Consider the following 25,274-nt stretch of genomic DNA (forward strand, 5'->3'; position numbering starts at 1 on the left):
AGGTTTATCAATCCGTGGGAGGCGTAGGATGAAGATGGTCTCTCTCAAACAACCCTGCAACCAAATAACAAAGAGTCTCTTGTGTCCCCAACACACCCAATACAATGGTAAATTGTATAGGTGCACTAGTTCGGCGAAGAGATGGTGATACAAGTGCAATATGGATGGTAGATATAGATTTTTGTAATATGAAAATATAAAAACAACAAGGTAACTAGTAACAAACGTGAGCAAAAACGGTATTGCAATGCTTCGAAACAAGGCTTAGGGTTCATACTTTCACTAGTGCAAGTTCTCTCAACAATAATAGCATAATTGGATCATATAACAATCCCTCAACGTGCAACAAAGAGTCACTCCGAAGTCACTAATAGCGGAGAACAAACGAAGAGATTATTGTAGGGTACGAAACCACCTCAAAGTTATTCTTTCTGATCGATCTATTGGGCTATTCATATAAGTGTCACAAACAGCCCTAGAGTTCGTACTAAAATAACACCTTAAGACACACATCAATCAAAACCCTAATGTCACCTAGATACTCCAATGTCACCACAAGCATCCACGGGTTTGGTTATACGACATGCATCACATAATCTCAGATTCATCTATTCAAACCAACTCAAAGAACTTCAAAGAGTGCCCCAAAGTTTCTACCGGAGAGTCAAGACGAAAACGTGTGCCAACCTCTATGCATAAGTTCACAAGGTCACAGAACCCGCAAGTTGATCACCAAAACATACATCAAGTGGATCACGTGAATATCCCATTGTCATCACAGATAAGCACATGCAAGACATACATCAAGTGTTCTCAAATCCTTAAAAAGTCAATCCAATAAGATAACTTCAAAGGGAAAACTCAATCCATTACAAGAAGGTAGAGGGGGAGAAACATCATAAGATCCAACTATAATAGCAAAGCTTGTGGTACATCAAGATGGTGCCAAATCAAGAACACGAGAGAGAGAGATTGAGAGAGAGAGAGAGATCAAACACATAGCTACTAGTACATACCCTCAGCCCCGAGGGTGAACTACTCCCTACTCGTCATGGAGACCGCCGGGATGATAAAGATGGCCATCGGTGATGGTTTCCCCCTCCGGCAGGGTGCCGGAACAGGCTCCCGATTGGTTTTTCGTGGCTACAGAGGCTTGCAGCGGCGGAACTCCCGATCTAGGTTTATTTCTGGGGTTTTTCGTATTTATAGGAATTTTTGGCGTCGAGAACAAGTCGGGGGGGGGGGGGGGGGTCCACGAGGATCCCACAAGGTCGGAGGGCGCGCCCTAGGGGGGTGGGGGCGCCCTCCACCGTTGTGAAGGCCTCGTGGCTCTTCTGGCCCAACTCTTTTGATTCGGGGGCTTCTTCTGGTCCATAAAAAATCACCGTAAATTTTCAGGTCAATTGGACTCCGTTTGATATTTCTTTTGTGCAAAACTCAAAAACAAGGAAAAAAAAACAGAAACTGGCACTGGCCTCTAGGTTAATAGGTTAGTCCCAAAAATCGTATAAAATAGCATATAAATGGATATAAAACATCCAAGATAGATAATATAATAGCATGGGACAATAAAAAATTATAGATACGTTGGAGACGTATCAGCTGCCCCTTGAAAAATTGGTATAAGCATTGGTTGAGCCAATTCAGGGGGTCGACGGTGCCGTCGTAGGTCGCGAACTCCAGCTTGGAGAATCTCGGCGGTGGCTGGGCGTGGACGACGGGTGGGTATGTGTCATCCGTGCGGAACAGCGAGGGCGACGACGCCGAGTGTGTGGGCTGCAGAGTACCGCCATGGAAAAGGGGCCTGTCCACACTATCGTAGGGACCCGCAGCACCCGAGGACCCGCCGAACTGCATGGTCGGGGGCGGCGCCGTTGGTGACAGCACGTGCGGCTATCCTGAGGCCATCGCGTAGACCGGCTCGATGGACCCGGCGAGCCAGGCCGGTAGCGGAGATGGCGACGGGGGAAAGCAGACCTGGTGGATGGGCACCCCGGGCGCCGTCGACGGAAGGCCCGGCCCCGAGATCGCCGGTGGCGGCGGCGGCTGCTGCTGCGGCAGCGGCATGATGGATGCGACGGAGGTCGCCGGTGGTGGCGGCTGCCACGGGAGCTGCTGCGGCCCCATGATGGTGGTGACGGGGGTTGGCGGCAGCAACCCATAGTGCCCTGCGAGGAAGGTGCGGATGCCCTGGACCGCCTGAGTCAGGTCCCGGATCGCCGCCGTCATCTCCTCCGGGGTGAGCACGGCGGGGGCAGGCGCGGGTGGCGTCCAGGCGGCGGAGGAGACCGCCCCGGTCAGAGACGGCGTGTTGACCGCGGTGGTCATCGGCGACGAAGAGGCGATCGGCAGCTGGAGGAAGGGGGTGGTCGGTGGCGCAGACATGATCGAACCGGAGACACCTGATACCAGATTGGTAAGAGCTGGGTTCCTATCGGGTCTAGCTCGTAGGTTGTAGGGGTGGAAGGGGGCTTGGTGTGGAGGAAGGCGAGGTCGCCGGCGCTGGGACGTCGTCGCGCGCGCGAGAGAGGGCGCAGGAAGCCGAGCAAATATGATTGTTTCTGCTTAACTTCAAACGAGTCCTTACATGAGTTTATATGCCTGGGCTGTAGTATATATCGGTCATAACACATACATCCATGAAACAAACATATTTCTAGTTTTCCCCATGTTACATTCCCGTTTGGGTTTGGATTGTTGCGATATCCAAAAGACAATGTATACTTACATGCTTCTGACTGGAGAAGCCTCACTCGCATTCAGTAGTAGTACATTTATGTCTTTGAGTTCTCTTCTCTGCGCTCAGTTCTCTCTCATCACCAGCGTACGGTCATACCATTTGGGCCGGCAACGGCGCGAAGAGGTTGCACCTGCAGACCGGGCACGTCGAGTGCTGGTGGAGCCACGGGTCGACGCACTGCTGGTGGAACATGTGCATGCACACCGGCAGCCGCTTCACCGCGTTCCCCTTCTCCACCTCCCCGAGGCAGACCGCGCACTCCGACCCGCCGCCGCCCTCCGGCTGCTCGTACGCCGGGATGTCATACGCTGTCGCCACCCGCGCGCCGCCATGCACCGGTGGCTCCCGGGCCAGCACGGACATGTGACTCTCTGTCTGTACCAGAAACTGCGGCAGAGCGCTGCCGGCGTTTCGGCGGGCGCGTGCGCACCGACACGGTGGGCAGAGAAGTCGGCCCGCGCCACGGAGTGCCCCGTGGGCGAAGGCCAGGCACCGACGCACCGCCGGCTGCTGGAAGATGAAGATGCACATGACCGTGCACACACCGGCGACGATGGTGACCCAGAAGATGAGAAAGAAGGAGAACGTGACGATGGAGCCTTTGCTGTGGGGGCTCCGCGCCAGGTTGATGAAAGCGATGACGAACATGGCCGTGCTGCCGATGCAGACGATGTAGGTCATGGCCAGCCCGGACGCGAGGATGAAGCACTCCATGGCCATGGCCTCTCGTGTCTTGATTTGACCGTACAACTGGCTAGCTAACTAAGCCACTCTCAGGGATTTCGAAGTCGCCTCATCAAGTCCTCATCACGCAAGAATTCCAATGCGTACAGACTACAGACGAAGCAAGCAACGGGCCAAGCCAACCATAGGAGGAACCAAGGACGAGACAACTAACCGAGCGGTAGTATAGTACGGTTATTAAATGTGGATACTTTAAGAGACGTGCTACAATGTTGGCCGGCGGATGAGTTAAAATCATCTATCACATCGATGGCTGTTGGATTTCCCGGATAGTAGCCGTCCGATCTACCATAAGCTCGGATGACTCCTCCTTAATTCCCGCAACAAGCACACTGTTGCAGAAACGAATTCCCCTGGATCCCGGTCCCAACAAAGCTGCGATCAACGCGGCACCGCCCCAACCCGCCGCTAAACACATGCCGCCGACGCGCGGCGCAACTAATCCTTTTAGGGTGCCTCATTGTAACACCATGACGCACCATACCACTTTACTATTTACGTGTGTGTTTTTTCATGTGAGTGTGTTGATATTGACTGTGCGCATCTTTACTATGCAAAAACCGTGTGTATGCTAATTGTGTATGTATCTTCTTGATGTTTCATTTTGAATCAATAAAATCCACGCTTTACTGAAAAAGATGAATCCTTATGAGCCGTGCGTCCAACCGCAGGCCGAGATCCAGAAGGAGCCAACCCTCGTCCCTGCACATTTGAAATAAATGGGCCAACTTGACCTAGCCCAGAACTATGGTCAAAGGCCCATCATTAGATAAATTGCCGCCAAAATACAAGAAAGAGGGGAATTCAGCAGTTCTCCGGTGTCAGTCTCGGGTGTAATCCATGATAGAATGTATAGCAAGCCAAAAAGAATTGAGTTGATATCTGAAACAGGCAAAATGATTAGCTGGGAAACAAGCCCCAGCAGCAAAAGGGGCTTCCATGATCTGAGGTGTATAGAGTATATAGCACGAAGCATGCAACCAATCCAAATCGGGAACTGAGTATCAGAGAGCAACAACATGGATACAACAGCACCACCAGCTCTAACAATGGAAATTGACCATCAAAAGCTCCATTTATAAAGTTTTGAGCTGCTCTTTCAACACTAGAATACATAGATCAAGCATCATCAAGATCATCATGCACATTGTGCTCTGGTGGCACCCCATCCATTCCATTTCCGTCACCAGCGCAATAGTGGACTCCCTCCGTTTTCATTTACTCCACATATTAGCTTTGTATGAAGTCAAACATACAAAATTTAACCAAGTTTATATAGAGAAAAATATTAACATATTCAATATCAAATTAATACCACTAGATTCATCATTGAATATATTTTTACCTCATATAAATTTTTATTGTAAAACTTCCCTCCCTCTCTTCCACTCCTCTACCTCCTCTTCTTCCCCTTGCCCCGCCGCCGGCGCGCCAGATCCGCCCTTCCCACCGTCCCCTCTCCTCCCAATGACCGGACGCGGTGGCCGAAGGTCCCCGCCGCCAATCCATAGAGCGGATCCGTGCCGCCATGCTTGGGGGTCGTCGTCCGCCGGCGCTTACTCGAGCCGCCGCCGCCGCTCGCCCGATCCGCCTGCCCCCACCCGATTCGCCGACTTCCCCGAGCTTCCTCCGACGCGGCCGCCGACAAGGACCTACATCACGTTCGATAGCGCTCGTGGGGGACATGGGTGACGGAGATCACCGACCGGGCGACCCACCAACAGAAGTGGATCAGGTCATTCCACACGGCGGAACTCGTGGCCATGGAGTATGACCGGTGGCAAGTCCGGTACCACTTTGGATTGACTTAACTTAAGTCTTCTATTTATACTTTTATTCTTCTATTTTGAATCCGAAGAAGAAGAATAAAATTCATTAGAATAAATTTTTTATTCTTAAATAAGTAATAAAAAAGAGAAATAATTAAGGAATACAATCCTTGTCGAATTAGCAAAGATTTTGGTTCGAAATCCTTCATTTAATTAGCCAGCCCCACCTTTTTCTATGCTCTGATTTCTAAGGCCTTATTTAGCTTGGGTGGTACCCCTTTAAATTGAATTTCTATTTTCAAAATGGGTTTACCAAATTTTTCATGACGCGCCGCCAGCCGGCTGACTTCTCGTTTGGGACGGCGCCGGTCCACCTTGTCTTGCCGGAGCCGGGGGTGGTGAGCACGGCGATGGTGTGGGAGGACCAAGAGGCGAGGGAGCGCCTCTCGGCGGAGGCCGCCGCCAAGGCTTACATGGAGGACCTCCGCCACCAACACTCGGAGCTCGTCAAGGCGGAGCGGGCGGTATTCATCGAGAATGGGGGGGGGGGGGGGGTCATTGTCATCTCCGACGACAAGGTGGAAGAGGGCGAGGACAACGAGATTGATGCCGAGGAGTGGCGGATCGTCTTCCCCGACAACGGCACCGGCCCGAACCCAGCTCTTACCGAGGGTGGCCTGATGAGGAAGGATTGGCTCGACCTCCACTTCGGCCGTTGAATTTGAGTAGTTTTTAGTGTAGTTTAGTCTTAAATTTATGTTTAATGTTTGGTTGTCAAGACTATTTATGTTGAACTTATGTTTAAATGCATGCAAATTTTGTTGAAATCAGATTGAATTTATGCAAATTTACATTTTACTCCGCTAAGTTTAAGGAATTGGCTAGAACAGACCAAAATTTAATGGAGTTTAAATACTCCACTAAGATTTACTCGCTGGATACTCCACTATTTTTTAGGGGATTGATGGGAAATGCCTTTACATGCTTGTGACCAAAGAAGTCTCACTCGCATTCAGTAGTACATTCACGTCTTTGAGTTCTCTTCGCTCAGTTTACATCTCATCACCAGCGTCGCTCATACGTTCACACCATTTGCATTTCGGCCGGTAACGGCGCGAAGACGACGCACCGGCACACCGGGCACGTCGAGTGCTCATGCAGCCACTGGTCGACGCACTGCCGGTGGAACATGTGCAGGCACACCGGCATCCGCTTCACCGCGTCTCCCTTCTCCACCTCCCCGAGGCAAATCGTGCACTCCGACACACCGCCGCCCTCCGGCTGCTCGTACTCCGGGATATCATACGCCGTCACCACCCGCGCGCCAACATGCAGCGGTGGCTCCCGGGCCAGCACGGGCATGTGACTCGGTGTCTGGTCCAGAAACTGCGGCAGAGCGCCCGCACCGCCGTTGACGACGTTTCGGCGGGCGCGCGCGCACCGGCACGGCAGGCAGAGAAGCCGGCCCGCGCCACGGACTGCCCCGGGGATGGAGGCCAGGCACCGACTCAGCGCCGACAGCTGGAAGAGGTCGCCGCAGATGGCCGTGCAGACGCCGGCCGTGACGCTGACCCAGCAGAGGAGAAAGACGGAGGCCTCGAGTATGGAGCCCTTGCTGTGGGGCTTCCGCGCCAGGTTGACGAACGCGTAGACGATCATCGCCGTGCCGCCGATGCAGACGGCGTTGGCGATGGCCAGCAAGCACGCGCGGAAGAAGCAGTCCATGGCCGTGGCCTCTCGTGTCTTGATTTGACCGTAGAACTGGCTTAGCTAGCTGCAGGAGTTCCAATGCGTACAGACGAAGCAAGCATCGAGCTCACCATAGGAGGAACCGAGGAAGAGAACTAACCATGCGGTTGTTGTTGTTGTTGTTGTTGTATAGTACGATGAAATGTTGTGTAGATATCTTAACATGGCCGGCAGCATTTCTATGGCGACCTGTTACATTTAGAATGGTGCAGAGGCTGTTTTGTGCGAACCAACCTGTGATTGGATGGTTAGAGGAACTGTGGTATTCCCACTCACCAGAGTTTAAATCCTGGTGCTCGCATTTATTCCTGGATTTATTTCAGGATTTTCGGTGTTGCGCATTCAGTGGGAGGAGACGTTCTCGTCGACGACGAGGCGCCTACGGTGACGTGCGTGTATGAGCGCTTGTGTCTGTACTGATGTTCAGAAAGAAAAAGAGGCTGTTTGTTACCTCAATGGTGCAGAGTAACATACACATAGGCGACCTTTTACATTTAGAATGGCGCAGATACCTTTTACATTTAAAGGCCGTTCGGAATCTCTCCGCTATGTAACTCCGCTGAGGAGCGGAGCGGTATTCAGCCGAATTTTGACGAGCGGCCAAATGGGTGCTCCGCCCGCTCCGCTCACTGGCAAAGGAGCGGAGTATTGCCGAACATAGCCTTAATATACAACATTGGGGACTTTAAAGTTACTTCGTCGGTTTTTATTTCCATACAAAATAGATCAGCCCGTCCATAGAGGGAGTGAAGATATATGCCGGTGATACGCCATGCCCTTTACATGGATTCATCGTACAGACGCTCTGTCTTCTCATTTAGTAGAGGGAAAGCTATGCAGAATGACAACGAAACAGCCAGGGGGCAGGAAGAAAGAAAAGCCAGGTTACCAAGCGGCAACCAGCCTGGAGAGAAAAAACAACTAAAACTCCCAAGCCCCAACAAAGAGGCCTATCTCATCTCTAATCATCGTATGAACTTCAGGCGCGGTTGCCGTCTTCTGTCGGAAAACCCTCCTATTTCGCTCGTTCCAAATATTCCAAGCAATGTATGCTGCCACAGTAGACGCATGAAGAATCTCATGCAAGATCTTGCATCTGGTTGAAGTCGTCCACCAGGGCTGAATAGAGGTGGCAGACAGGGCAGCAGAAGTTACTTCACGGTGTGAAGACTGAAAGGAATGCCAAATCTCCTTGGCAAAAGGGCACTCAAGCAAGAGGTGCTGCGCAGACTCCGGAAGTTGATCACAGGTGGTGCAGCGATCATTGTGAGGCCATCCTCAAACCGCAAGGCGATCGGCGGTCCACAACCTGTTCTAGAGCAAGGTCCAAATGAAGAATCTGATCTTAGGCTCAGTCTTGATTTTTCATACCTATTCAAGTTGCGGCATTGCAATTCGAGCGATGAACTGAATGTTGTATGCAGACTGGGAGTTGTTAATGTGCAATTCTATAGAAGTGTCATTTTCAGTTCCCTGTGCCAAAACACCTGCAAGCCTCCGCTTCTACCATCGCTTCCCACCACTTCCATCTCATCAATTGCTTCTGGAGCTCCGAAAGCATTCAAGTTGTCATGGATTTTTAGCCCCTCACTACAACACGGTTGTGAAAAGGAGGCATTTTGGCCAAGGCATTTTTATAAACGCCTCAAAATCATGCTTAAGGAGGCATGTTTATAAACTGCCTCAGCTGTATGCACCTTTGAAGGCATTTTTCCAAACTGCCTCAGGTTCTAGGTAGCTTTGCAGACGTTTTTCGAAATCGCCTCAGATTCTAGGTAGCTTAGAAGGCGTTTTTCAGAACAGCATGGGAATCTTAAATATCGCCCTCAATCGCGCTGCGCTGTTTAAGATTCTTGGGCATCCATTTATACATATGTAATTGACTAAGGGCTAGTTCTTTCGGCGACTTAAAAAGTAAACAGTCTCTTCCTCAGTTTTTTTTCGTAAGCCGCCTCCCTCATTTACTGGGGCTTCTGAACTAGTTACGGGATAATTAATATAGAAACCTCACTCATTTTTAAAAACGGCTTATTTTTTAAGCTAGGGAAAGACGCTTATTTTTTAAGCCGCCCAAAAAAAACTGGCCCAATAATGCATGCTTTGGTACATAATCACAATTGATATGGTAGTGTATAGGTTGTGTGCTTGAGATGCTTTAAGGCATCTCCAACGGCATCCCGTAAATTTTCTAACGTATAGGGCGGACCAGTCCACGGACATGAATGTGGGAGACCGCCATCCAGTCGTAGCTGCATACATTTTGACAAGAGTTTGAACCAATTGGATGAAATTCGTGCAAACACAGTAGAATTTCATATAAACATGACGAATTTCATTACATTTACATGTACTACGGTGCTAGTCCGGCCCTGGAGGTATTATACCTAATCTAAATGGTGGTCGGCGCCCGATCCTCGTGCCCGGCCATGAACCTAGATAACAGAAGGTTCTCCTTCTCCAGCTCCACCTCTGCGCTCTCCTGCTCTGTCTCCGTAACCTTCGCCTCCGGAGCCCCGGGAACTGAAGTTGTCCGCCTTCACGTTGCCGCCAAGCGACTAATAAATCGATGATACTCAGCCCACCAAGCTTGGCATCGACGGGAGGGTAGGAGCGACGGCCTTCCGGGGACTAGAGAGATGGCGACCTACCGTGCACTACTCTTCCTCGGTGCCAGCGGCGCCCGCGGGCATTCCGGCTTCATGGTTGTGGCGGCGGGGCACGGGCTCGGCGATGTCTTCCTCCCTGCCAGTCTCGCCGAACACCGCCTCGCCCACCTCGTCGTCGCACTCCTTGTCGGCGGCCGCCACCTCTGCCACCCGCTGTCGCTACCGCGATCAGGTGAGGCGGATCTCCCAGGCGGAGCGGCAGGACTCGAGCAGTGCCTCCTACTCCGCCATGTCCACGTCCGGCGCTACCGCCCTACCGGCAGCAAGCTGCTCCTCCGCCTGCAGATGCTCCTGGAGGAGGTGGTGGTTGTAGGCTCCATCAGCCTGCGCCTCCCAGAACCGCTCCTCCCGCAACATGCCCATGTAATGGGCACATGCCTCGCCGATGGTCATGGTGCAATGCACTGGCGAGGGTGGCGCGAAGGAGGACGATCGCACAGATGAGGATGCTGGCGCCGGCTGCCTGCCGGCCTGCCAGTAGGGCCATCTCCTTCTTCTGGTCCGGCGTCAGCCCATCCCAGAGAGATTTGGCGAGGGAGGAATCCATGGTGGCAGTAGTGTGGAGAGGGGTTAGAGGCGGATGAGTACGGCTATGGCCGTGGCAACGGCTTATATAGCAATGGCGGGCGGTAGAGGGATGGACGGGTGACACCAAAGGAGACGCCTCGGCAACCGCGTGCCATCAATGTGGGCGGCAGACGGGGATAGGTGGTTGTCGTGTCGTTTGAACGGGTAGCAGCCACCTGCACCGGGAAGCGGCGCGGGGGGCGCTATCTCGGACGCCGCACCGCTTCAATGCCGGCGCTAGTGAGCGGTCGCGTCTGCTCTGGGCGGGCATGAATGCGGGCACTGACATCCTGGACTGGCATTGACTGTTTTGGGCGAGAAGTGCGCAGGGGAGGGGGAAGCGGCGTGGGGGGGGGGCGCTATCTCGGATGGCGCGCCGCTTCAATGCCGGCGCCAGTGAGCGGCCGCGTCTGCTCTGGGCGGGCTTGAATGCGGGCACTAACATCCTGGACTGGCACTGACTGTTTTGCGAGAGAAGTGCGCAGGGGAGGGAGGAGAGGTTTTAGATGGGCCAGGGCGGTAAGAAGCGGGCTTGGGATCGGTTCGAACTCCCGCAAAGCACCCCAGGTTTGTCTCCGGTTTGCGGGAGAAAACACATCGGGACCGCGCCGCGGAACAATACATGCCTGCGTTGGATGGCTTTCGCTGTCCGGGCAGCGAGGTCCAGATCTTAGACCCCGCCCCAGCCGGTCCAATGATTTGGGGAAGGAGGCAAGCCATATGGGGAGCTTGAGGTCGGGCAGCTGCGCCAGGGCTTCCGGCCCGAGGTAGTACGCGACATAGGCAGGCGACATCACCTGGCCACGGGCTGCAGCGACATGGGTGGCGCGATGTTGCCCCTGTATGGCGGCTCCTGGGGGTGTGGTTGGGCGACACTAGGATGTGAATACACATATGGAGGCGGGGCAGATGGGGTGACAAACCATAGCATGCAGCGGGAGAGAGGTATGCCGGGGTCACTACAAAAGAAATACACTTCCGTGATGATACGTGTTTGTCACAGTAGGTCACGTTTTCTGTCATGCATGTACATCCATGACAATTTTATGACAGAATCAAGATAGTCATACATGTGCTGTCGTAGAAGTGTTCCATGACATTACCAAAATTATCATCACGGAAGTGTCCACTTCCATGACGATAAATCGCACGTCACAGAAGTGCTTTCGTCAAGGGTGACCGACACGTGGCATCCACCGTAATGGGTCGCTGTTAAGCTATCGGGTTTCGGGTTAGATCCGATAACCCGTTAACAGCCCGGACCAATGGGGATTTTCCATGTGTAAAATTCTCATTGGCCGGAGGAAACACGTGTTGGCTCACTGTTGGGACATATGTCATCCACTCATTGGACAGGAGGTGCCTATGATAGGTCGACATGTGGCGCGGCCCAACAGTGGCCCATTTCGGTGAAAAAGGCCGGCCCAGTAAAAATTAGCAGGCCGACCCATATAAGGCCTACTTGTGTCAGGTCCATTTAAGCCCACGGCCCATACGAGATGTGCCAATTTGGCCCGTCAACGGCCCCGTTAACGATTTGACACCATTGCAGCCCATCGTCAGTTCGAGCCCGTTAATAGCCCGCTATATATTTGGGCTCAATATCAGCCCGATGTGGTTTCGGCCTATTACCGTCCCATTCATGGGATGGACCAATTTTCAGGATGTACATCTTTTGGCCTTTTAGCGACCCATTTAAGTGTTGGGCCAATTTCCGGCCCGGTGCGTCTTTCAGCCTGTTGACGGCCCATAAATGAGTTGGGCCATTTGCAGTCGGACCTGAGTTTTGACCTTTTAACGGCCCATGCTCTTCATGGTCCAATGCCAGCCTGGTTTCTCTTTCGGTCTGCTAAAGGCCCCCAACACAGTTGGGCCATATACAGTACGACCTGACTTTCGGCCTCTTAGCGGCCCATGCTCTTGATGGTCCAGTACGAGCCTGCTGTCTCTTTTGGCCTGCTAAAGGCCCATAGTATAGTTGGGCCATATGTAGCCTGACCTTAGTATCGGCCTGTTAACGACCCGTGAAATCAAATGGGCCCACCTGTTGCCCGCTTTGATGTCGGCCTGTTAACGACTCGGGAGGTAACAGGGCCGACCATTAACTTTCGGCCTGGTAACGGCCCATTAACTTAATGGGCCCACTAAAGTTCGTATAGGTCTGCAGGCCCAAATTAGATAACTTGAGCCCATTACGACGAGAAATTATGCACAGGACCAAAACCGATCAAGCAAAGGTACGACATATAGGGAAAAACGTTGCACATCCAGCATATATTACGGGAAATTACATCCACTGGGCAATCAAAGATTGATGCCAGTGCAAATAAATGAACAGAACCTAACGATCTACAACGTCACAATCTGCAACCTCAGCACGGATGACGCCCATAAGCATGTGGGCAAGTTCTTGCTGCTTTGCTACACTGTCTCTGAAAACATTGATCAGTTGTTGTTGCGCACGAATGTGCACCTCCGATTCCTCCACCATTTCCATCATTGCTTCAGCCATTAATTGGTTCACAAACATACATTTTTTCCGTTGCATTCGAGATAGAGGAAATTGAACAGATTCAGATGGCGATTTTGGCAGGCTTGTATTATTGATAGTGGAGAGTGTCTCGACCACTGCATCATAACATAAATTAGGAGGGGAACCGGACAGATTAATCAAGAGTTATTGCCATATTACCTGGCCTAGATTTATTGGAAAGAAACAATGGTGTTGCCTTCCTCCTTTCAGAGTTTGTCTTCTTATCTTCAGTAGCCTGCAGAAAATTAACACACTAGCATTGCTATCATTGGCCAGGTCAGATAATAGGAAAGCAACATTGACACAACGAACGTTTGGGTAACCAGACCACACCATCCTACACCAAATTAACACAATATGGCAAAACTATCATCAGCCAGGTAAGGTAATACGAAAGCAACATTGACACAATGAATGAATGGGCAACAAGAGCAACACTACAATTTAGTAATGTGCATGATATGAGACAGTACACTCATGCAGCTCAGTATGCAAAACTACCAGGCAGTTTTCCTTACAAAAATCAACATTGTCGCCTTTAGGGTCTGTTTGGTTGGAGACTAGTGTGTCCAAGCCAAAGTGTGGCTAGCCACACAAGTATGGTGATACGTCTCCAACGTATCTATAATTTTTGATTGCTCCATGCTATATTATCTTTTGTTTTGGACATTATTGGGCTTTATTATTCACTTTTATATTATTTTTGGGACTAACCTATTAACCGGAGGCCTAGCCTAGAATTGTTGTTTTTTGCCTATTTCAGAGTTTCGCAGAAAAAGAATATCAAACGGAGTCCAAACGGAATGAAACCTTCGGGAACGTGATTTTCGGAACGAACATGATCCACAGGACTTAGACCCTACGTCTAGAAATCAAGCAGGAAGCCACGAGGTAGGGGGGCGCGCCTACCCCCCCTAGGCGCGCCCTCCACCCTCGTGGGCCCCATGTTGCTCCACCGACGTACTCCTTCCTCCTATATATACCTACGTACCCCCAAATGATCAGATACGGAGCCAAAAACCTAATTCCACCGCCGCAACCTTCTGTACCCACGAGATCCCATCTTGGGGCCTGTTCCGGAGCTCCGCCGGAGGGGGCATCGATCATGGAGGGCTTCTACATCAACACCATAGCCTCTCCGATGAAGTGTGAGTAGTTTACCTCAGACCTTCGGGTCCATAGTTATTAGCTAGATGGCTTCTTCTCTCTTTTTGGTTCTCAATACAATGTTCTCCCCCTCTCTTGTGGAGATCTATTCGATGTAATCTTCTTTTGCGGTGTGTTTGTTGAGACTGATGAATTGTGGGTTTATGATCAAATTTATCTATGAACAATATTTGAATCTTCTGAATTCTTTTATGTATGATTGGTTATCTTTGCAAGTCTCTTCGAATTATCAGTTTGGTTTGGCCTACTAGATTGATCTTTCTTGCAATGGAAGAAGTGCTTAGCTTTGGGTTCAATCTTGCGGTGTCCTTTCCCAGTGACAGTAGGGGCAGCAAGGCACGTATTGTATTGTTGCCATCGAGGATAACAAGATGGGGTTTTTTATCATATTGCATGAATTTATCCCTCTACATCATGTCATCTTGCTTAAAGTGTTACTCTGTTCTTATGAACTTAATACTCTAGATGCATGCTGGATAGCGGTCGATGTGTGGAGTAATAGTAGTAGATGCAGGCAGGAGTCGGTCTACTTGTCTCGGACGTGATGCCTATATACATGATCATACCTAGATATTCTCATAACTATGCTCAATTCTGTCAATTGTTCAACAGTAATTTGTTCACCCACCGTAAAATACTTATGCTCTCGAGAGAAGCCACTAGTGAAACCTATAGCCCCCGGGTCTATCTTCCATCATATTAATCTTCCAACACTTAGTTATTTCTGTTGCTTTTATTTTACTTTGCATCTTTATCATAAAAATACCAAAAATATTATCTTATCTTATCTATCAGATCTCACTCTCGTAAGTGACCGTGTAGGGATTGACAACCCCTTATCGCGTTGGTTGCGAGGATTTGTTTGTTTGTGTAGGTGCGAGGGACTCGCGCGTAGCCTCCTACTGGATTGATACCTTGGTTCTCAAAAACTGAGGGAAATACTTACGCTACTTTGCTGCATCACCCTTTCCTCTTCAAGGGAAAACCAACGCAGTGCTCAAGAGGTAGCAAGAAGGATTTCTGGCGCCGTTGCCGGGGAGGTCTACGCAAAAGTCAACATACCAAGTACCCATCACAAAACCTTATCTCCCGCATTACATTATTCGCCATTTGCCTCTCGTTTTCCTCTCCCCCACTTCACCCTTGCCGTTTTATTCGCCCTCTCTTTTCCGTTTGCCTCTTTTTCGCTTGCTTCTTGTTTGCTCGTGTGTTGGATTGCTTGCTTGTCACGATGGCTCAGGATAATACCAAATTATGTGACTTTACCAATACCAACAATAATGATTTCCTTAGCACTCCAATTGCTCCTCTTACCGATACTGAATCTTGTGAAATCAATGCTGCCTTGTTGAATCTAGTTATGAAAGATCAATTCGCCGGCCTTCCTAGTGAAGATGCCGCTACTCATCTAAATAGCTTCGTTGATTTGTGTGATATGCAAAAGAAGAAAGATGTTGACAATGATATTGTTAAATTGAAGCTATTTCCTTTTTCGCTTAGAGATCGTGCTAAAGCTTGGTTTTCGTCTTTGCCTAAAAATAGTATTGATTCTTGGAAAAAGTGCAAAGATGCTTTTATCTCTAAGTATTTTCCTCCCGCCAAGATTATCTCTCTTAGAAACGATATTATGAATTTTAAGCAACTTGATCATGAACATGTTGCACAAGCTTGGGAGAGGATGAAATTAATGATACGTAATTGCCCCACTCATGGTTTGAATTTGTGGATGATTATACAAATTTTTTATGCCGGATTGAATTTTGCTTCTAGAAATCTTTTAGATTCGGCCACGGGAGGCACTTTTATGGAAATCACTTTTGGAGAAGCTACTAAACTCCTAGATAATATTATGGTTAATTATTCTCAATGGCACACTGAAAGATCTACTAATAAAAAAGTGCATGCGATAGAAGAAATTAATGTTTTCAGTGGAAAGATGGATGAACTTATGAAATTATTTGCTACTAAGAGTGTTTCTTCTGATCCTAATGATATGCCTTTGTCTACTTTGATTGAGAATAATAATGAATCTATGGATGTGAATTTCGTTGGTAGGAATAATTTTGGCAACAACGCGTATAGAGGAAACTTTAATCCTAGGCCTTACTAGAAGAACGCCCGTGCGTTGCAACGGGGCCACATTAATTTTAAAAATTTCCACTTCTCCTCCTCGCTCGCTCGATCCCGTCGATTTGGACGAAGTCAGACGCCATGGCTACCATGCCCGACCCCGTCCACATGGCCACTGCCCTTCCTGCGGGCTAGGAGCTTGTCGAGGAGCTCCGAACGCCTTCGCTACTTCGTCTGCGCCAACGAGATCAAGTCCAGCACCCCCGCATCGATGTCGCTGCCGTCTTCCTCAACCTTGGGCCACCGCGACATTGCCGTTCGATCCGCACCACCCCGAGCTCCCATGTCTTCCCCTAGGGCGCCATTGACACCACCATGATCTCCTCTTGCCTTTCCCCTGTTTCCCCTCTCGTTTGCTCTCGTTAGGTATTTCGCCGTGGCCGAGAACCACCGTCTGCCATGGCCATTGCAGGGGTAGCCACTGAGCTCCTCGGATTGACCCCGTGGCACATGCCCACTCCTATGCACGCCCATGCCCGAGCCTGCCGCTCTTCTTCTGCGCCCGCAGGGCCACTCCCTCTCCATGCCACGCCCGTGCTACACCGCGTCGGTCGCGCCCGCCGCTGCCACCGCACCACTGTGCCCCGCGCGACACACACCCTGGCCGCGTGCCACACTCTCGCTGGCTGCGCTCGCCCCGTCTGCTGTCGCCTATCCCTTCGGTCGCCCCGCTGTCGCGCCCCTGCCTCGCGCCGCCTCCAGTCGTGGCCATCTTCTACCGGCCGCCCCCTCAGCCACGCCGGCCGCATCTCTGCCCTCCACCGTCGGCCGCTTGCCTCACCTGCTGCGTGTTGCTTCCTGCTGCTATGCGCTGCTCTACCGCTGGTACGCTGCTGTGCCATGCCCTCGACACCGCCATGGACAAATGTGGCGGAGGGATTGTTAATGGAGTACGAGAAGGAGGTGGCAGAGAAGGTGTGGAGAGGCAGGGGGTCTAGGGCGGTGTCACCTGGCTGTGGTGGAGGTGTTTATGCGAGAAGGAGCCGGAGTGGAAGGAGAGGTCACAATTGGAAAGAATCGCAAAAAAAAATCATAACCCGGAGATCTCAGTTCAAAAAAATGCTAATATCGATGGAGGGGTGATTTCCTTCAATAGGTGGAAAACATAGGAAATATTGGTTGTTATCAAGGAAAGGTAAAAATTTAGGAAAGTTAGGATTTTTGAACTGATTTCTATGCAAATGAGGTTTTATTGTTTGGTAACGTGATTTCAGTACCTGCCCGTTTGTGACGTGTCTGATTAGGAAAGTTTGCAAATGTTAAGAAACTATTTATTGGGAGGAAAGTTGTGACGTGTCTGTTATTTGTTTCCTAAAACAAATTTCACTAATAAGAGAAATCGATTGATTTAGATAAGTTAGGAAAGTTAGATTAAAATGTATTATTTGTTTCCTGAAAATCTGTTATTTGTTTCCTAAGACAAATTGAACCAATAAAAGGAATCAATTGATTTGCATAATTTAAGGAAGTTAGATCCGTGATTTGTTATACGTTAGGAAAGTTCTGGTTGTAATAAAGAGTGGAGAGAAAAATAAATCGATGGACCAGGGTGGGAGGAGAGACGAAAAAACCCAGTGAAAATAAACCGCGGACCAGGGTGGGAGGGGGTGGTGGGAGGAGAGACGAAAAAAACCAGTGAAAATAAACCGCGGAGACTATTCACCAACTCGTCCATTAGGAGTAGAGATCCTAGCAATTCCTCTAATAATTATGGTAATTCCTACAACAATTCTTATGGAAACTTTAATAAGATGCCTTCTGAATGTGAGACTAGTGTTAAAGAATTTATGAATTCGCAAAAGAATTTCAATGCTTTGCTTGAAGAGAAATTACTTAAAGTTGATGAACTGGCTAGGAACGTTGATAGAATTTCTCTTGATGTTGATTCTTTGAAACTGAGATCTATTCCTCCTAAGCATGATATCAATGAGTCTCTCAAAGCCATGAGAATTTCCATTGATGAGTGCAAAGAAAGAACCGCTAGGATGCGTGCTAAGAAAGATTGCTTTATGAAAGCGTGTTCTTCAAATTTCTATGAAAATAAAGATGAAGATCTAAAAGTTATTGATGTGTCCCCTATTAAATCTTTGTTTTGCAATATGAATCTTGATAATGATGGGACTGAATATGATCCACCTTTACCTAGAAGGCGTTCCAGAAATTCGGAGTTTTTAGATCTTGATGCTAAAATTGATAAAAGTGGGATTGAAGAGATCAAAACATTAGATATTAATGAACCCACTATTTTGGATTTAAAGGAATTTAATTATGATAATTGCTCTTTGATAGATTGTATTTCCTTGTTGCAATCCGTGCTAAATTCTCCTCATGCTTATAGTCAAAATAAAGCTTTTACCAAACATATCGTTGATGCTTTGATGCAATCTTATGAAGAAAAACTTGAGTTGGAAGTTTCTATCCCTAGAAAACTTTATGATGAGTGGGAACCTACTATTAAAATCAAGATTAAAGATCATGAATGCCATGCTTTGTGTGATTTGGGTGCTAGTGTTTCCACGATTCCAAAAACTTTGTGCGATTTGCTAGGTTTCTGTGATTTTGATGATTTCTCTTTAAACTTGCACCTTGCGGACTCCACTATTAAGAAACCTATGGGAAGAATTAATGATGTTCTTATTGTTGCAAATAGGAACTATGTGCCCGTAGATTTTATCGTTCTTGACATAGATTGCAATCCTTCAGGTCCTATTATTCTTGGTAGACCTTTCCTTAGAACGATTGGTGCAATTGTTGATATGAAGGAAGGAAATATTAGATTCCAATTTCCATTAAAGAAAGGCATGGAACACTTCCCTAGGAATAAAATAAAATTACCATATGAATCTATCATAAGAGCCACTTATGGATTACCTACCAAAGATGGCAATACCTAGATATATCCTTGCTTTTATGCCTAGCTAGGGGCGTTAAACGATAGCGCTTGTTGGGAGGCAACCCAATTTTATTTTTAGTGTTTTTTTGCTTTTTGCTTCTGTTTAGGAATAAATATTTGATCTAGCCTCTGGTTAGATGTGTTTTTATGTTTTAATTAGTGTTTGTGCCAAGTTAAACCTATATGATCTTCTTGGATGATAGTTATTTGATCTTGCTGTAATTTCCAGAAACTTTCTGTTCACGAAAATAATTGTTAAAAATCACCAGAACGTGATAAAATATTGATTCCAATTGCTGCTGATCAATAAACAAATTTTCTAGGTTGTCCTATTTTGGCTGATTTTTTGGAGTTCCACAAGTTTGCGTTAGTTACAGATTACTACAGACTGTTCTGTTTTTGACAGATTCTGTTTTTGTGTGTTGTTTGTTTATTTTGATGAATCTATGGCTAGTAAAAGAGTTTATAAACCATAGAGAAGTTGGAATACAGTAGGTTTAACACCAATATAAATAAATAATGAGTTCATTACAGTACCTTGAAGTGGTCTTTTGTTTTCTTTCGCTAACGGAGCTCACGAGATTTTCTGCTGAGTTTTGTGTTGTGAAGTTTTCAAGTTTTGGGTGAAAGATTTGATGGATTATGGAACAAGGAGTGGCAAGAGCCTAAGCTTGGGGATGCCCATGGCACCCCAATATAATCTAAGGACACCTAAAAGCCAAAGCTTGGGGATGCCCCGGAAGGCATCCCCTCTTTCGTCTACTTCCATCGGTAACTTTACTTGGAGCTATATTTTTATTCACCACATGATATGTGTTTTGCTTGGAGCGTCTTGTATGATTTGAGTCTTTATTTTTTAGTTTACCACAATCATCCTTGCTGTACACATCTTTTGAGAGAGACACACATGATTCGGAAATTATTAGAATACTATATGTGCTTCACTTATATCTTTTGAGTTATATAGTTTTTGCTCTAGCACTTCACTTATATCTTTTAGAGCACGGTGGTGGATTTGTTTTATAGGAACTATTGATCTCTCATGCTTCACTTAGATTATTTTGAGAGTCTTAAATAGCATGGTAATTTGTTTAAATAATCCTAATATGCTAGGTATTCAAGAATAGTAAAAACTTTCTTATGAGTGTGTTGAATACTAAGAGAAGTTTGATGCTTGATGATTGTTTTGAGATATGGAGGTAGTGATATTAAAGTTGTGCTAGTTGAGTAGTTGTGAATTTGAGAAATACTTGTGTTGAAGTTTGCAAGTCCCGTAGCATGCACGTATGGTAAATGTTATGTAACAAATTTGAAACATGAGGTGTTCTTTGATTGTCCTCCTTATGAGTGGCGGTCGGGGACGAGCGATGGTCTTTTCCTACCAATCTATCCCCATAGGAGCATGCGCGTAGTGCTTGGTTTTTGATGACTTGTAGATTTTTTCAATAAGTATGTGAGTTCTTTATGACTAATGTTGAGTCCATGGATTATACGTACTCTCACCTTTCCATCATTGCTAGCCTCTTCGGTACCGTGCATTGCCCTTTCTCACATTGAGAGTTGGTGCAAACTTCGCCGGTGCATCCAAATCCCGTGATATGATATGCTCTTTCACACATAAACCTCCTTATATCTTCCTCAAAACAGCCACCATACCTACCTATTATGGCATTTCCATAGCCATTCGGAGATATATTGCCATGCAACTTTCCACCATCCCGTTTATCATGACACATTCATCATTGTCATATTGCTTTGCATGATCATGTAGTTGACATAGTATTTGTGGCAAAGCCACCATTCATAATTCTTTCATACATGTCACTCTTGGTTCATTGCATATCTCGGTACACCGCCGGAGGCATTCATATAGAGTCATACTTTGTTCTAGTATCGAGTTGTAATCATTGGGTTGTAAATAAATAGAAGTGTGATGATCATCATTTTCTAGAGCATTGTCCCAAGTGAGGAATAAAAAAAAGGGAAAGGCCATAAAAAAAGAGAAGGCCCAAAAAAAAGAGAGAAAAAGAGAGAAGGGACAATGTTACTATCCTTTTACGACACTTGTGCTTCAAAGTAGCACCATAATCTTCACGATAGAGAGTCTCTTGTTTTGTCACTTTCATATACTAGTGGAATTTTTCATTATAGAACTTGGCTTGTATATTCCAACAATGGGCCTCCTCAAGTGCCCTAGGTCTTCGTGAGCAAGCAAGTTGGATGCACACCCACTTAGTTTCTTTTGTTGAGCTTTCATATATTTATAGCTCTAGTGCATCCGTTGCATGGCAATCCCTACTCCTTGCATTAACATCAATCGATGGGCATCTCCATAGCTCATTGATTAGCCTCGTTGATGTGAGACTTTCTCCTTTTTTGTCTTCTCCACATAACCCCCATCATCATATTCTATTCCACCCATAGTGCTATGTCCATGGTTCACGCTCATGTATTGCGTGAAGGTTGAAAAAGTTTGAGATTACTAAAGTATGAAACAATTGCTTGGCTTGTCATCGGGGTTGTGCATAATGAGAGCATTCTTGTGTGACAAAAATGGAGCATGACTAAACTATATGATTTTGTAGGGATGAGCTTTCTTTGGCCATGTTATTTTGAGAGGACATAATTTCTTAGTTAGTATGCTTGAAGTATTATTATTTTTATGTCAATATGAACTTTTATCTTGAATCTTTCGGATCTGAATATTCATACCACAATTAAGAAGAACATTGAAATTATGCCAAATAGCATTCCATGCTATATTATCTTCTGTTTTGGACATTATTGGGCTTTATTATTCACTTTTATATTATTTTTAGGACTAACCTATTAACCGGAGGCCCAGCCCAGAATTGCTGTTTTTTGCCTATTTCAGAGTTTCGCAGAAAAAGAATATCAAACGGAGTCCAAACGGAATGAAACCTTCGGGGACGTGATTTTCGGAACGAACATGATCCAGAGGACTTGGACCCTATGTCAAGAAATCAAGCAGGAAGCCACGAGGTAGGGGGGCGTGCCTACCCCTCTGGGCGCGCCCTCCACCCTCGTGGGCCCCATGTTGCTCCACCGACGTACTCCTTCCTCCTATATATACCTACGTACCCCCAAACGATCAGATACGGAGCCAAAAACCTAATTCCACCGCCACAACCTTCTGTACCCACGAGATTCCATCTTGGGGCCTGTTCCGGAGCTCCGCCAGAGGGGGCATCGATCACGGAGGGCTTCTACATCAACACCATAGCCTCTCCGATGAAGTGTGAGTAGTTTACCTCAGACCTTCGGGTCCATAGTTATTAGCTAGATATATTCTTCTCTCTTTTTGGTTCTCAATACAATGTTCTCCCCCTCTCTTGTGGAGATGTATTCGATGTAATCTTCTTTTGCGGTGTGTTTGTTGAGACTGATGAATTGTGGGTTTATGATCAAGTTTATCTATGAACAATATTTGAATCATCTGAATTCTTTTATGTATGATTGGTTATCTTTGCAAGTCTCTTCGAATTATCAGTTTGGTTTGGCCTACTAGATTGATCTTTCTTGCAATGGGAGAAGTGCTTAGCTTTGTGTTCAATCTTGCTGTGTCCTTTCCCAGTGACAGTAGGGGCAGCAAGGCACGTATTGTATTGTTGCCATAGAGGATAACAAGATGGTTTTTTTATCATATTGCATGAATTTATCCCTCTACATCATGTCATCTTGCTTAAAGTGTTACTCTGTTCTATGAACTTAATACTCTAGATGCATGCTGGATAGCGGTCGATGTGTGGAGTAATAGTAGTAGATGCAGGCAGGAGTCGGTCTACTTGTCACAGACGTGATGCCTATATACATGATCATACCTAGATATTCTCATAACTATGCTCAATTCTGTCAATTGCTCAACAGTAATTTGTTCACCCACCGTAAAATACTTATGCTCTCGAGAGAAGCCACTAGTGAAACCTATGGCCCCCGGGTCTATCTTTGTCACATCCCTAGCTTCTGGTAATGCACCAGGATAGCCTCACGTGTGCATCATGTTTAATCTTGAAAGAAAGTTGAATTGGGGATGACAGAACCCCCAGCACCCCCCCTGAAACCAACTAGGGTTTACTAAAATTGGTTTCAATGAACCCAAAATGCCCTTCACAAAATGTTCATCATTTCTGGATTGGGCTAAAACCCCTGGCAAAAATGGTGCAGACTTTTCTAGGACATTCTGGATTTTTGAATTAAATCATAAGTATTTGAATTTGGACATTTAAATTCTATAAAATATTTTAACTGTCCAAATAATCTTGAAAACATCTGAGGGCTATTGGAGATATTTTCAAAAGTGCCCACAATTATTTTCAGGATTTTACAAAATGAATTGGTATTTTACTAATTCAAAACAGAACAAAATAAATAGAAAAACAGAACAAATTAAATAACACACAGAGAGAGTTAGTACCTGGGCCACTTACCTGTGCGGCCCAGGAACCAGCCCAGCCCAGCTGGCCTGGTGCCAGTCATCGCCTACCTCTGCCAGTAGGCAGAGGAGGGACACCGCGACGCCGCCGCGCGCGCCACGGCGTCACCTGCTTGCCGCCCGCGCCTCTGGAGGATCTGGACGACGCCCACGTTGCCCGCTCGACCGCCCCGACACCTCATTCCCCCTACTTCTCTCTCTCGCCTTCTCCTCGCCATGGCCGAAGCAGCCGTCGCCGTCCCACCGACGTAGTCGCGCCCACCGTGCTCCCCTCGCCACCCCGACGTGTCCACGAGCATCGCCACGCTGCCCACGCTCCCTCCATCGACTCACACCTCGCCGGAAGCCCTGCTCCATCGTCACGGTGTCGTCTTCAACCTCTCGGTCGCCGAGATCGCCGGCGACCTTCCGTCGTCACCAGCCCCTCCCAGAGCTCGATGAGGCCACCGCTGTAGTCACGGCGAGCCTCTCCATCTAACCCCGCTCTCCGTTTCCTCTCCGGTACGCCGTAGACGCCGCTCCGCGGACGTCCGAACGCACCACCGCCGAGCTCATCGCCGGCACCACTCCGGCCACTCCCCGACCGCGCCACCCCCACGGTTGGATGCGGACGAGCGTCCGCATCCCGCAGCAGTGCTCCGCGCGCCAAACGGCGCCTCTTAGGGCAAACCCTTGGCTCGCCGCCGCGTCTGGCCTCGCCGGCGGCTAAACGCCGGTGAGTTGACCCCGTTTGACCCAGGCTGACCCCCTCCCCTGAGTCAATGACAAGTGGGGCCCACCTGCTAATTAACCTGGATTAACCTTTAATTAATTCTAAATTAGTTAGTTAACTAACAGTGACACTGACGTGTGGACCCCACACGTCAGGTTTGACCCGGACCAGCCCCTGTTGACCTGCTGACGTCATCCTGACGCAATGCTGACGCAGTATTATATTTTCTGGATTTATTCTTGTACAGGAAATTCCAGAAAATGCCCTAAACTTCTAAAATTCATAGAAATTCAACCGTAGCTCAGAATGAAATAATTTATATATGAAAAATGATCAGAAAAATCCAATCTATCCATCTGTACCATTTTCATGCATGTTAGAACAATTTATGGCTGCTGTTTAGGACAAATCATGTAAATGGCATTTGAATTTCCACATATGAAGTTTGAATTTGAACCTAAGGTTCAAACCAACTCCATTTAATATGTTGCTAGTTTCATTAGCTCAAAACACATTCATATTGCCATGTCATAGCATGCATCATATTGTGCATTGCATTGATCGTGTTTCTTCTCTGTTTGCCGGTGTTGCCCCCTCTCAGTAGACGTTGCTTCGACGATGCGATCGATGACACCGATGAAGAGCTATACTATCTTCGGAAGTGTCAGGCAAGCAAAACCCCCTTGTTCATTCCGATACAATCCCACTCTCTCGCTCCTGCTCTCTTTTACTGCATTAGGACAACAACGATTCATCTGTTACTTGCTGCGGTAGCTGAACCCCTTTATCCTCTGCATGACCTGTCATTGCCACAGTAAATAGATGAAACCCACTAGCATGAATAGGAGTTGTTTGAGCCCTGATGTGCCTACTCATCCATGCTTGTTTGTCATGCCTGCTATTGCTTAGAGTTGTGTCAGGTCTGATTCATCGGGAATGAATTGGAAAGTTGTGAACATGTCCTACTGTGTGAGAGCTAAGTGTGTGAACACGATTTGGTAAAGGTAGCGGTGAGAGGCCATGTAGGAGTACATGGTGGGTTGTCTCATTGAAACCGTCCTCAGGAACTGAGTTCTGTGTTTGTGATGCATGAACAGTTACTACCACACATTGGGCTCCGGGCGCTCCAAGCTCTCTCGACTTATTAATCA

General features: G+C 47.6%; 2 protein-coding genes across 2 annotated transcripts; both read right to left on the minus strand.

Moving 5' to 3' along the window:
• Window positions 1-2,830: 2,830 nt before the first annotated feature.
• Window positions 2,831-3,460, minus strand: LOC109758109 (uncharacterized). The gene has a single exon (XM_020316952.1). It carries the CDS (start codon window positions 3,458-3,460, stop codon window positions 2,831-2,833), a length of 630 nt encoding a protein of 209 aa, XP_020172541.1.
• Window positions 3,461-6,336: 2,876 nt separating this feature from the next.
• Window positions 6,337-6,978, minus strand: LOC109758110 (uncharacterized). Its single transcript, XM_020316953.1, has one exon. The coding sequence runs from the start codon at window positions 6,976-6,978 to the stop codon at window positions 6,337-6,339; it is 642 nt and encodes a 213-aa protein (XP_020172542.1).
• Between the last annotated feature and the right edge of the window lie 18,296 nt (window positions 6,979-25,274).

The sequence above is a fragment of the Aegilops tauschii genome, chromosome 3 (assembly GCF_002575655.3).
Source record: "Aegilops tauschii subsp. strangulata cultivar AL8/78 chromosome 3, Aet v6.0, whole genome shotgun sequence".
Lineage (NCBI taxonomy): Eukaryota > Viridiplantae > Streptophyta > Magnoliopsida > Poales > Poaceae > Aegilops > Aegilops tauschii.